Source organism: Cricetulus griseus, chromosome 2 (assembly GCF_003668045.3).
Source record: "Cricetulus griseus strain 17A/GY chromosome 2, alternate assembly CriGri-PICRH-1.0, whole genome shotgun sequence".
NCBI lineage: Eukaryota > Metazoa > Chordata > Mammalia > Rodentia > Cricetidae > Cricetulus > Cricetulus griseus.
In genome coordinates this window covers 193864005-193878770 of record NC_048595.1, presented here as the reverse complement: position 1 = coordinate 193878770, position 14766 = coordinate 193864005, and the positions used below count along the sequence as shown (strand labels likewise).

The 14766-nt window shown below is 36.7% G+C and overlaps 1 protein-coding gene across 1 annotated transcript in view; it reads left to right on the top strand.

The window, feature by feature from the left end:
* Positions 1–2960: 2960 nt before the first annotated feature.
* Spink5 (serine peptidase inhibitor Kazal type 5) overlaps positions 2961–14766 on the top strand; it is a 57990-nt gene continuing 46184 nt past the window's right edge. Inside the window, exons 1-4 of the mRNA XM_035438734.1 lie at positions 2961–3084; positions 4319–4344; positions 8599–8723; positions 10754–10823. Of these exons, the coding sequence (XP_035294625.1) occupies positions 2961–3084; positions 4319–4344; positions 8599–8723; positions 10754–10823 (345 nt within the window). The remainder of the gene's footprint in view (positions 3085–4318; positions 4345–8598; positions 8724–10753; positions 10824–14766) is intronic.

The window sequence follows — 14766 nt, the reverse complement described above, 5'->3', positions numbered from 1 at the left end:
AAGTGTGTGTGCATGTGGGGGGAGGAGAAAGAGAGAGAGAGGAGAATGAATCAGAGAATCAACAAAGAAAATCAAATCAATACAATATCAAATAAAGACAGCTGTGAAAGCCAGAAGTTATAAAAGATCATAGATTTAAAAAAATAAACACTAGAAACATCAAGTAGCTCAAAGCATAGGAAAAGAGAAAACTACCTTTGATGTTTAGAAATGTCCCTTGTTTTCACGGACATTGCTGGTCTCTAAAAAGGCTGCCTATTCTATTCTTTTCCCCCTTTGTTAGTACCTCTCCTCTGGGCTCAGATTTGAATCTGGCAGACAGAGGAACAGTTTGTGGCTTTACCATCTAACCCTGTTCACTTCCAGATAGAGGAAATATAGTTCTGTATTTTTGATGAGTAAACTGAATGTTCAGAAGACAAGGATGTGGCTCTGAGAAAGAGATTCTCTGATAGTCCAGCAGTGGTCTGAGCTCAACTTCAATCTCATTCATTTGAGTTTAACAACTGTGGTTTTAAGAAACAAAGAGTCGTTGACAGGGCATGTGATTAATCATCTCCAAATTTGCAATGTTCTTAAAGGGAACTGGAGAGAAAGCCCTGATGTCAGAGGCAGCTCATGTGATCGTTCATTATTGGGGGAACTGGGTGTTCTTCACATCCTGGGAATGGAAGCTCTGGCTGTCAGTGAGGAGCACTTTGCCAGGAGGGAGGAATCCACCTCCTTCAGGTTTCCTCATAGCAGAGATTCCTCAAAGAGAGACTCACCTGTTGGTTCTTTTGTTCCTCCTTGGCTCTCTATCCACCCATGAGAATAGTATTCATCTGGCCTGCAGTCGGCATCATCAGGTCATTTTACACAGTCACTGATTCTATTGTAAAGCATTAACTGGCCTACTACCAAACTCAGAGGGTTTCATGTGGCCTGACGGAGCAAATGCAAAATAAAATATGCTAGCATTTGTACACGAACATTTAAAAGTCTTTTATAGGAATGCGGATGTTCCTATGAACACAATTCCAAAATTAAAAGATTTCATTTTAACTTTGGAATGTAGATGCTCAGTAAACTTGCAACTGTTGTTGTGTTCCAGACTCAAGCAGGTTGACATTTCTTGAGAACCTTTATTCTCTAGTTCAGACACCTACAGGGAGACCAGCTATCATCAGCTGTAAAGCTCATCACATAGTCTTGGTATTGTTAAGAGTAGTAAAATTATATACACACACAATCTCAACACCCAGGTGACATTTGAGACTTACAATTGTACAGTGCATGCATTACTTACTCTGTTTTACATGTTAGGAAACTGAGGCTCAGAGGAAGGAAGCAACTTGCCCAAGGCAGCGTAGTAACTGGTGAGTCAAGTTTTGGACTCGGAGATACCTTGTTCCAAAGCTGGTTCATTTCCATTATGCTGTAGTCACACAGACAGGAATAGCAACAGACTGCCTAACACCCTGCCCGTTTTTCTTACACTAAGTTATGACAGACTGTTTGTTTCATCTATGACAGTAATACATAGACCTTGCTCTCCACAGTCACTACTTTTATTGAACAATGAAACACGATAAAACTATTACAAAATTGGTAGTCAATGGTTGTTTTATGAGTAACAAATTATTTTATGAGAGAAAAATCTGACTTTGAAAGTGCAAGATTATAAAATGTTCTTTTATTTCAGGACTTTTTTTCTTTCTATGTATGTGGGGACCCTGAGAATGACTTGAAATCAAATTGTTCAGTTGTGGCTGCAGCTATTGTTTTAAATTTATTCTTCTCTTATACTATATATCTTAACCAACCACAATCTCCCCTTCCTCTCTTTCTCCCAGTACCCTCTTTGCCAGATTCACTTTTCCTCCATTTCTCTTCAGAAAATAGCAGACCTCCCAGTGATATCAACTAAACCCAGCATACCAAGATTCAATAAGGCTAGTTATAAACCCTCATTTAAAGGCTGGACAATGCAACTTAGTAGCAGGGAAAGGGCTCCACAAGCAGGTAAAAGAATGAGAGTCACCCTCACTTCCATTATTAGGAGTGGAATAAAAACTCCCAGTATCTTTAGGTGGGAGATCTAAGCCAACACTGAAGGATGAGCTGGATTATAGAATGTAGTCCTTGTAGAATGGGAAAAACAAACAGACGACATACTAGAAAGAGATCACATTTATGTATTTATAATCTGTAATAACTTAATTTTTCTCTGCAATAAGGCCAAGCAGCATATGGATAAATTTAATTTCATAGAAACAGTATAATTTAGATATGGATGGGCTGTGGAAAGTCCAATCATGAAACTCTAATATGTATGAGGACTGTGGTAATTTTGAGAATTATTTTTGTGGTTCTAGGTAGGGAGGAAATTCAGCATCTCTCACATGTTAGCCAAGTGCTTCACCATTAAACTACATCTGGATCCCAAGAGAAGTTTTAAAAAGCGCTTGTGTATAAGACACACTTCCACAAAAGTTTCTGCTTTTATCTGGGTGTGCAGTGAAAAGGATGTCCACTTTGTAGTCACATTTCAGAATATTTATGAATGGAGTCAGGAGGAAACATAGGTTCTCTCATGATACACAACTTTCCCCAGGTGTGGACATCTATACATTTTTCTTAATGGTTAGGACAATCAATCTATTTTTCTCTTTCCCTCTCAACTAAGAAGGAAGGTCAATTAGAGAGAAACATGTTAGATGAGGAGGTAGCATGCCTGGTATCCCAGGGGAGCTCACATAGGATTAGAAATTACAGGATTTTAATGGGGTCCTACCCCATTATATCATGAAAACATATTACTGTTTTAGAAATAGGCATTATCTGCTTAAATCTGATACCTTGGCAGGATCACACAAGATGGAAACTAAACTGGTGTCGTCTAAGGAGTCTAGCATGAGCCTGAACAACTGGTTCTGTGTGTGTGTCACCAGTATGTATAAAGGTGAGCTTCAGCTCACATGTTCAGTCCTAGAGCACCAGCTGAGCAATGCACAGGGCAGACCTGTAACGACTACATCATCTTCAGCATGAAGACAGCCACAGTGCTAATGCTTCTGACCCTGGCTCTTTATCTCACACAAGGTGAGCAATTTGAACACATTTCAAGTTCCTTGCTATATGTCTCAGAGGCAGGAGAAGGGACTTTTCTCCCCCTTCTCCCACTTAGAAATATATATATTCTAATGTATATATGTGTATAACATATATGTTAAAACCTTAAACTAACTTTAAAATTGAAAGTTGCTTGAGGACAATTGAACTTTATCTGTGAGAGGCCCTTCTGATAATTTTATACTAGCTCTGAAGTCAATAGATTATTCTGTATCTTCTTTTCACCAAGTATACAGTTTGTACTATGTATAGTTATTAGACACTTAAAACTGGCATGTAATTACTACATGTATTTTAATACTATGAGCAAAAATGAATATTAAAAATAAATTGTATTGACTGTTCCTGTTTTGAAACAATATTGTCTTATATATTTGTTTTCTCTTAAACTTCTAAATGAATTGAAAACATTTTTCTCAAAAAATGAAGGACTTTTGTGAGATATAGAAAATAAATTCTCTAATTTTGTGTTTAATTTTTATGGTGGTGTGAGCTACCTAGATTTGCCTCTCTCTAGTTCTTTTTAAAATATTGAACCTCAGATATAAAGCTATTGAGATCATTATGCACAAATGACGTCATTTCCTAAAATAAATATGTAGGTATGAGGGTAAGTTAATGAGAGTGTAATATCTGTGACATTAGTTAATCTTAATTCTAACAGATCTCTGATTTTGCATCTGTAATAAGGAAGTAGAATAACCAGAGTTCAGAAGATGAAATGTCATGTACATTTATATTATATATATGTATATATATCAGTTTATAATTATATATTATATGTGATAATATATAATGTATTATATACTAAATTATATGATTTAAACTTCATAGTACCTGGGTGTTTTAAGTAATATTCAAATTAGTATGGTGTATTTGGCATATGTACTATGCTATCATCTGCCAAGGGAGAATGCTGTGTTTCACTCTGCAATGAGTTTTTGGAGAAGTTGATAATCTGATAGGTTTAGAAGCCATGTGAGCATTATTTTTCAAAGTAGATGGACCTTCCTGAGTGACTGGGTCTTTGTGACAGTGCCATCATTTGATTTGCTACCATGAATCTTAATGCATTCTAGATAATTTGTGGTTTTAGAATACATTGCCAGTAAAGCAATAAGAGCTCTGTATTGAGTAAATCATATGTCCAATTTATTAAATAGTTTACATTCTTTTAACTTTGGTTTCTGCATTTTTGTCCCAGATGCCGCCAGTGGGGATGCAATTCAGGTCAGTCTTGCTTCTTCTCATTGAATTCCTTCCAAGTTCCCCAGAGAAAAATGATTTGTGGCAACACCTCCATATTAATAACATAGACAGCATAGTGACATTCATTAATAACTTTTGTTAAAAACACAGAAATGAATCTCTCTGTCTCTTTCTCAGTCTCTGTCACTCTTTCTCACTCAATGGATTATTGATATAAGCTGTTTTCTAGAGGCAATCTACCATGCTAAATTAGTACTTTAAAACCCCATAGACAAACATACAATAATCAACGAAGAAATTATATTTTTCCACTCAGCAGGTGAAAAAATCAGGATACTACACATGTATTTTCTGGTAATCATTATGCAAAGAAAGATGTGTCTGTGGACAGTACATAGTTATCACACACACATATAAACATATATGTACATATAATTAAATACATATTTACTTCATGCCTATTATATTTCTGATGTTATTTAAAATGCCAGTATATTCTAAAGTAAGCAAAAGACATATAGCTCATGCCTTCTGAGACTTTAGTTTGTGTAACAGTAAACAATGGACTAATAGGTAAATTACAAAAATATACTGAGACACATTCTATAACAGTGCTAGGAAGAAAAAGAGTAAGATGCAGAATGTTCCTGGGATGGGACTGAAGGAAATCTCCATTTCTAAATGGAATAAACATACAAACAGCATGGTAACAAGGATCAAAAACCAAGAGAGACCTTGACAACTAACAGCAGTTCCAGTAGAAGCACCTGTGAGGGGTAGAATTCTGGATCAGGAAGTTATGCAACTGAATATGAAAGGCCTGCTATTGAGATGTAAAAGAATCATCTTATTTAGAAATATATTTTATATCTACATGAAAGATATTTAAAATGCCAGGTCTTTGTCATGTACATATTTTATTTTTTTTCCATGAGCTGCTATGCATGCCATTAGTGTATCATGTAAAACAATGTTGTGTGTGTAGCATAATTTGCTATATCTCTGAACATTAAGTAAAGAAATGAAGAAGCTTTTCTTTCTACCAAACTTCTTTTAAAACATGATTAAAATATTTGTATCTTACTGTAACTGGTTTTAAGAAAAGAAATGTTGTTACATATTCTAGAATACTTCACAATATATAACCTCTGTTATTTTTTTCACCCAAGTTTGACTAATAAATGAGAGTTCAAGAGAATATGGTAGAGTCTGGGTTTTAGAGAACTGGACACACATTGAAATCTCAGGTCACAGGAAGTGGTTGAAAATTTTGCACTGAATTTCTTTCATGTCATTAAATCTTATTGTACTGAAAATGTTCTTTAAAACCATGTGTTTAGCTACCTTGTTCTATTGACATAAAAACCAAGATGAACACAAAAAAATAGTCATCGCTCTAGGAAAGTTTCCAAGAATATTCTTTGGATATTATTCCCCAAAAGAGAACTGTTCTTGATGCTGGGAAGTTTGCTGTTCTGAAAATTCATTAGCTCGGGTCCTCCTAGCACTACAGAGTCTTGTTGGATATTTTAAACATGAGCCAGAGTACCACGGACTAGCACTCTTGTCACCAGTAAGGATCTTACATGTAGGCTCAAATCTGTCATCAGAGAAGGGTCATTATTAAGACAAAACAAATTTGTTAGCATCACAATACAAAAATGGGAGCAGTGCCAGCTCCTGGAGGATTTGATTGCAAGGTATGTGGATGAACAGAAGACACAGAAGACAACAACAGGAGCATGTGACCTGTGACCTGAGCTGGATTCAGTTTTTTTTTTTTTTTTGTTTTGTTTTTTTTTTCTGAGATGTGGAAAAGGAGAGCAACTTTTGTGAAAAAAAAAAAAAAAAAAACAAGCTGAGGACTTGGTGTTAACACAGCAGAGTCATGTCCCGTGGCTCTGAGGGATGACATCTCAGTCTAGATTTGCCCCAGCATCAACCTCCTGTTTTTTGTTTGTTTGTTTGTTTTGTTTTTAATTTTAGGAACACCCAGTTTTCCACAAAGAGAAACACATGTAGTGCTTTCCATGTGTATGGTCTTTCACTGTATCCCAGGAAACCATGCTGGGGTATTTAAACCTCAGAAAAAATAGCAGTGACCTCAGTGATCTCTGAGCACACTGAACACTGTGAGCCAGTTTCTTAACTCACACCCTAAACACCTGTTTCCCATTTGTTTTGTTTTGTTTTGTTTTGTTGATGTTGTTGTTGTTGTTGTTGTTGGGTCTCTTAAAGGATTACATATAATTGTGACATTATGGAGCTAACTGTGACATTATGGAGTCCAGTCAAAACTGCTCTGGATTAATGTTGTTCTTTTATTGTTTCACTATTAAAATTACTTAGAGTTTCATTCTAGTATTCTCATGACTCTTTTTTTCTAAACATGTTGCCCAATATCTACCTAAGAAGAATTGTTTTTATTGCAAAGATACTAGGCTATATAGTCTTTCTGTTATAAGGTTTTGAAAGCTCAATCTAGGAAGCAAGTTTCTAAATTGGCATAAAACATCAAAGAACCAGACACCAGATCTGAAGATGGCCAGCTCCTAGTCTGTTACCGTAAATTGCTACTTCATGTCTCTGAGAGATCGCTGAGCAGTGAGAGATCACTGAGTAGTGATAATAGTCAAATATGTTTTACCAAGTCACTCTTAGATTTCCCAGTGATGGACTGGTCACTGATACTCCTTACTCCTCACTAATCAGTCTGTAGGTAGTTGCAACTTCCAATCATATTTAAGAAGATGGATTAGCTACATTGGTACCCATTAGTCTCTATGAGCTACTCAGACCAGCATCCTTCCACTACTTTACTAAAGTATTATTGTATTGAATTTAAAGTATTCTCATAATGAATGATTGTTGATGGATTGAATTACCACACAGATTTTGTAGAGTCCATTCACTCCTATGAACAATTCCTTAGGAGAAGTATGTTTGATAGTTGGAACAAGAGCTTTATTACTTGTGTTCTGATGGAAGCATCTAGAAGCAGGATTTGTTTGGAGGGAAAGCTAAAGAAAGCATTAACCTTAGATTTGGCAAGTTTGATCTAAGGGCCTAGTAAACTTCCACCATTGGTGGTGAAAATAGCATTTTGAGTCACTGATCACTTTCACAGAACAAATGCACTGCTGATTTTCATATGTACTTCAGTCCTAGGAAAGGCAAAGTGGCACAGAGAAAGGTTGTCAATCAAACATGCTGAGCACAGGAAAGAAAACAGCTTCTCTTCACTTCAGAGACTGTTCCACCATCTTTCCTGATGATTTTAATATTTAAAGTGGTCTCCATGCAACCTTTTAAACTTGGTAAAGAGGGACCACTGGCATTTGCCAAAAGGAAGTCCAAATTGAGAAGATCACAACATGTCCTTGAGGATGTTGCAGAGACAATAGTAATACTATACAGTGTGCCAAAGGTTAAAATGGAATTCCAAGTGCCTTAGCCTGTCATAAAACATTGGGAGAAGAGTCTTGAATCTTCTTCAGCCTTTCTGAAGTAAGTCACCTCAAACATAAGGCCATTGGTGTACCAAAATATCTGGAATTTGTCCAGAGAATGAATCATAGAAACTTGTCTTCCAAATATGAAGGAAAATTTTGCAAACACTTAATAACTGATAATATTGCTATGAGAAATACAATATACATTTCAGAGTATATGGTAGGAACCCTAGGTAGTGTCCAGGGCTCACACACTTAGTCCCATTACTCTAACAATCCTCTCAAATTCTAGAAGCAATTACTATTGTTGCACTATGCACCAGTATTTAATGTACCAACTTAGCATACTATTATTATGATAACCAGTGTGACCATAACAGTAGTAATAAAGGAAGAATTTTTGTTTTTCAAAACAATTTATTGCATCATATTTGGTACCTTATGTTTGACAACAAAAAAGAAATTACATTTGTAACTGCAGGAAAAAGAAGCTGGTCTGTTATTGAAAAAAATCTTGGGCCTTTTAATAATTACAAAAGTAACATATTTTACTAAGTGTGTGTTTATAACTTGTCAAGGATTCTGTGAGGTCCCTAGTGTTACCATGGGAGATCAGGGAGGAACCTTTGTCTCCATACATTTTTCTGTTTAGTCAATTGTATCAGAAAAACACTTATTAGGTGAGTTTACTGTTTCTAACAGACAAGCGGGAATAATTATTTTTGTGTTTCAACTGACTGAATGGCTTCTTTACATGGGCATAGTGCTATTAAACTATTTTGATTTATAAGGTTCTTAAAGGATATATGTATATTTTTTTCAGGACGTATGTAGAAATCTTCAAGCACTGATGGAAACTAATAAGCTGTTGTGTTCCCAAGGCAACAGACCTATTCAAAACCCCAATGACATGAACCAAGATATTTGTGTCATGTGCAAACAGATACTGTGAGTAAAATCTTTTGCCTTCCACATGTTCAAATCACTAGTAGCCTCTGAAATAATAGGGGCATGATGGTAGTATGTTTTTTTTCAGCTTTATTTTTTATTTAAATTAGAAACATGATTGTTTTACATGTCAATCCCAGTTCCCTCTCCCTCCCCTCCTCCTCTGCCTCCCTACAAACTCCCTATCCCATCCCCTTTCTCCTCCCGAGGGAAGGTGAGACCTTCCATGGGGGATCTTCAGAGTCTGTCAAGTCATTTGGAGCAGGGCCTAGGCCCTCCGCCACGTGTCTAGGCTGACAGAGTATCCCTCTATGTGGAATGGGCTCCCAAAGACCATTTGTATGCTAGGGATAAATACTGATCTACTACCAGAGGCCCCATAGATTTCTGAGAACTCCTCACTGACCCCCACGATCAGTGGGTCGGTTCAGTCCTACTTTGGTGGTATGTTTGTAATTTTTCTTTCAACTCAATTTCCTTTAAAACCTAGAAGAGTAAATACACATGCGGAGCAGACCATTCTGGAACCTCCCATCAGATATAACTGGATAATTGTCACCCACATAGAAAGACTTTAATGATCACTCAGTGGGATTTCAAAGACCTTTGGGGAGCCTCATGTGAACATCTTAGCCAGCACTCTGTAGTCTTCTCAGGATGTAGTTCCACTTTGAGCTTCCTGCTTCTCAGATAAAAAAGAAATTAAGACAGTCAGATTCCTGGACCTGTTAAGACTTGATTCTGCTGTAGCTGAGAGGCTGGTTCTCTAAGAAGAAAGCAGACTTGTCTTGTGGCTTCTAGCCAGCAGAGAGATTTATGCAGAATGCATTTAGACCCATTGAGGTGCCAGGGGAGAATATTCTGGGATTGCAAGAGGGTGTGGTAGACTAAAGATCTGACTGTAGCTTTCACTGCTATGCTCAGAGAGAATACTGGAAATTTACCAGGCTGTTACTCAACATCTCAGCATCCATCCAATGTTCCTGAGCTTTCTTTCTCTTCAACGACAAACAGAAGGCAGTAGAAGGTTTAATATTGCAATTCTAATTGAGCCAGAGTATCACAATTCTTTTTAGGATTTCTTCTTGGATATTTTTCCTAATGTCAAGGATTGAACCTAAGGCTTCCTGAATGCTAGGCACAGACTGTACCACTGACATAAACCTGCAGGCCTCTAGTTTGTTTTATAACAGGGAACTCATCTTCCATTTTTGAATATTGTTAAGACTTCAACACTGGTATTAAGGCAATGCTAAGCTTATCCATTTAAGACACTTATCTTATAATTGATTTTTCAAAAGCCATGATGGTATATGTCAAAGATTTGATGTGACATATTCAATAACATTGACATAACAGAGCACTAAAAGTATATGTTACTTCTATTGAAAGGACTGAGGAATGAAGAAACATGGCAGGACAGGCGAGTGGAGGGGAGGCCATGCAGGTGCAACACGTTCTCACTCTTGCAAAAGCTGCATGTAAAGCAGCAAGCATTTTGTTCACAACAAAGATTCCTTTTTGTCATATATATGAAATCAAACCTTTGACTAGAGTAATACTACTGATAATTGTAAACAAGAATAAAATAGTTTATTACTAGAGTCACTTGTTAAAATGTATAATAAAATAGTTGGCTCACCTGGGAAGAAGGGGACTATGGATTGCTACAGTTACCTTGCCATTGAGAATGGGCTGTCTAATTCAATGTAAATAATCTTTCAAATGTTGCAAATAATGACAGTGTTTAGAGTAGCAATATAGTCATCATGCCGTAGAAAGTATTCCAGGTCAGTTGTAGTTAAACACCAAGTTTCTTACCTCTCCTACTCCATATTTGAGACTCTTTTTTGAGCATGGAGTAGATAGCTTTACAGTCTTGATCATGCATTAAGAGACCTATTTCCACTCTGGCAGGTCAGATGGGGCTCAGAAAACAGTCAAGAGCTACTTGCCCATGTAAGTTTTTATTCCTAAAGTTTGGCAAGCAATTTTAACTTTGAATTGTGCTATTCCTTTCTCTTTCTCAGCGAAGAAGCAAAGTCCAAGAAGAGCGTGAGAGATTTATCAAGAGCCACCAGGGAAACTACCCCAGCAAAGGTGAGTCTGCCTGGAGTCAGCCAATCATGTTTGCTTTTGAGAAGATGTTGGACTCTATTTAGAGTTATCTGTCTGTTTCCTAATTACCTGTTGTGAAGCCAGCCACTTAGAAGGGAGGGAATGTGGCTTAGTCTAAGGGTGGGCTAAGTATCTGGTACAGCTTGTTCATAGGCCCAACCCATGACCCAACTCAGAAAACACTCACAGACGCTGAGAGGTGGAGCAAGCCAGATGGTGTGAACTTTCCGGGACTATTCCTCTTACCTCCTGTCTGTCTAGTTCCTGTAAGAACATTTCTTGGACAACAGAGGTAATAACATATCTCAGAACTTATATTGTCTGTGGAATCTGGGCAATCTGTGTGTCTCTGGGTGTCATTATTTTATCAACTAAAATTTAAAAGCCAGCCACAGAGTTTAACATGTTATCAGCAGACATGGGATTTAGTCTCTTTTCCCTTTCTTTTCCTTTTTTATTCCTTCCTATATCTCTTGTATAACACCTGGAGTGGTCTCCTAATTCAATTGGACTCATTTGTGTCTCCTTTGCAGGTTTAGGCTCAAGTTAACATTTTGCGTATATTTAATGTCCAATGGTTAAACAAAAAACAAGTTGTAAAATTAAAAAAAAAAACACTAAACAGATAAGGAGCATCACACAACCATTTCACCGGATCAATATATTTTATTATAGAAAAATATAAAAATAAATTAAATAAATACTTCTATATTGATGGAAATGTCTGCCTTACAAAAATCTCACAATTTTAGTTGACCAAACATAAGCTATTACCAGACAGCGTGATAAGCACATTACCTCCAGGTCCCCTATGTTGCTTTTTCTTTAATTTCTTCCTTCTCTTCCTCCTCCTTTGGCCTGACATATAATTAAAATGATCAGTCAAGGCAGACACACCCTAATTACTTGTATCATCCATGGTCTAACCCAGCTACCGTCTTCCTTGGCAGCACAGCTCAGGAATGTCTGAGAACTTCTGCCTCCGCGATAAACATAGTTGACTAAATTCTTCTTCAGGGCTCAGTCAGTTTCACTCTTAAAACAATACCAGGCCAGCCAATGAGTGCAAATCCTTTGTCTATAATTAAAGGGACTATCTTTTAAGCTATAAAGGCTAGGAGGACTGGTTGCTACTTTGTAATCTGTTTCTCTTTTGACACAAGACCACTCAGCAATTTCCTTTCTTCTGTTCCTTTTGCCTCCTTGATTAGAACTTTGGTTAACCAATGGTATTCAAAAACATAAGACACAGTAAATGAGAAAAAACAAATAAACAAAAGACACTCACATACACATCCCAATCTTACAAATCTATTTAAAGACTACAATTACTTGCATGTTTACATCTGTAGAACGAAAGTTTACTAAAATTTAAGTGGGAATCTTAAGATAGAAAACGATGGAATTCTGTCTGCCATGTTAATTCTTTTAACTTGGTGGTTGCTATGGCTTTTTCTTAGCAATTGATATCATCTATGTCAATTGTAATTTATTTATTTTCTTTTATTGTCTGTTAATTCTTTATTTCTCTTTCATTCCTTACATCACTGGCATGGATTTAGTGTTAAACACCTAAAAACTTAACATCAAACCACTTTCTCTTTCCTCATAATAAAGCGACCACCTCTACAATTTTATCTACTAACTATATTTCTCTCCTGGGGAGGAGGGTGGTATGAGTTTTATCAACTTTCAGAAAACCATATTGATTCCCAATCTGATGAATATGTGTGTTGGTTGTTATCAAATCACTTTTCTGTAACTGTTAACATAATTTTAGCCTTTAATATAATAATCTTAGCAATGTCTTGGTATGAGACTATTGTTTTAAGCTAATCAGAACAAAATAGTTAATCAGAACAAAATTTATTGTACTTTTGAATAGTAATGCCTTGCATATTTTGCAATTTGGTATATAAGGCAAAGGAGATATACATTTTTGCTTTTAATTATTCTTACCAAGTTTGGAATCAACCCTTTGAAATTTCATACATGGTAAGAATTTAGGCTATGTGGAAATCAACAAATCTCTTCCCCAAATGGTATATAAGCTAGAAAAAAATTAATCAAACATGCATATTAATCAAGCACATGAAGTTGTGCTGGAAACTGTTGAATTTTAGATAACAATGGGAAGGGTGAACATTTGACTTAGCAAAAGGACAACTCTCTTCTTCACTGGTAACTAGTGAGGCTCTATGCCAGGCTAGCCCTGGACATAGGCAGTTGCAGAACATTGTTAAAATGGGTTGAGCTAACTAGGAACAACATGGAACTATGCCACCCAGTCATGTTTTGGTGGATGTGATGATATCCACCAGGAGCCAGGATCATGTACCCAGGATTACAGTCCTGCTAGGGGAAAGTGCACAGGCTTCAAAGTCTAGAGAAAGCCCAGATATTTCACTCTCAGTGAACCCTAAATCTACGCACAAGATCTCAGAACAGAAATGAACCCAAGTGAAGATGAAATGTAATGCTGACCCCTTGCCCAAAGCCCTATTTGCAGAAGCGATCCGTCTTTTTAGATAGAGGTACTTCACTATAAACTATGTCAACTCAATGGATGACCATTATACTCCAAAAGCATGCAAAGATACATTTTTATCCCCAAGTCATAGGGGCTAAAAAAATAGATGCCAGGCTTACCAGTAACAGTTAACTTTATTTTCTTAGAAGACATATCAGTCACAACAAATCATGTGAAGGAAGAAAACTGCTTAGAAAATGGAAAGACTTGCAAGTTTTCTGGGAAAAGAGATGTGTAATAGGAATGGCAGACCAAAACAAAAAAGGAAAAGAGAAATATTATTGCAAAGACTGTGACCTAAAATGTATCATGAAAAGCATGAAAAGCCCTCTGACGTTCACATGTGTATCTGTATCCCCCCACCACCACAGAAACACACACACTAGGGGCAAGAGGAACAACAAACAAAGAATGAATAGATAGTCAAAAACATATCTAAGGCAGCTAAAGTGCTCTGACCTTCATGTGTGCCTACATAAACATACTAGTGCATGTGCTCATGCACACACAGACATGCACACATACATACATGCAAATACATGTGCATGTGTACCCACCAGATCACATCATATCATATCATATCACATCCCAGACACATACATTTAATAATAAACAAACAAATAAACAAACCAGTAGTCAAACAAGATCTAAGTCAGCTAAAGAACTTGAATCAGAAAGGTTTCAAGGAGGTACTGGAGAGATGGTTCAGTGGTTATTTATATTCCCAGAACAAACATAGTGGTTCACAACATCTGTAACTTCATTTCCATGGGATTTGGTGTCTTCTTTTGGCCTCTGTGAGTATCAGGTATCCACGTGACACACAGATACACACACAGGCAAAGCACCCAAACACATGCAATAAAACAAACTACCTTATAAATGAAAGCTAATCAAAGACAAATCAGGCACACAAGACTCTTTAAGTACTAACAGAAAAAATAATCTTAATACTCTATAGACACTCAGAAAAGAGAGGAGCAGTTACCACATTGTTCTACCAGGTCAGCATCATTTTGAATCAATCTCCAGTGCAGAAGATTGTAAAAACTGGAAGCTATTGACAAGTATAAGCAAGGATCTGGAAACCATAAAAAAATGTAGGAAGTGTAATCCACAACCTTGGAAAGATAAAAACAATCTTCAAATGGATACTATATAGAAACTCAAAGTCCACTTTACAACAACAAAATTTCTATTCGTCTAGTACAGCATATCAATAGAATAAAGGGCAAAACCATGTAAAAGGTGTTAAAAGGGTGTTAGTAAAATCCAGTAGCTGAGATAATTACTGTGCGATTATAAAGGTTCCCTGGTGGAGAACAACTATGGAAAACAGTTGGCATCATGTTTAGAGATCAGGGACTAGTTTGTCTTTAAAATTTATGAGAGAAA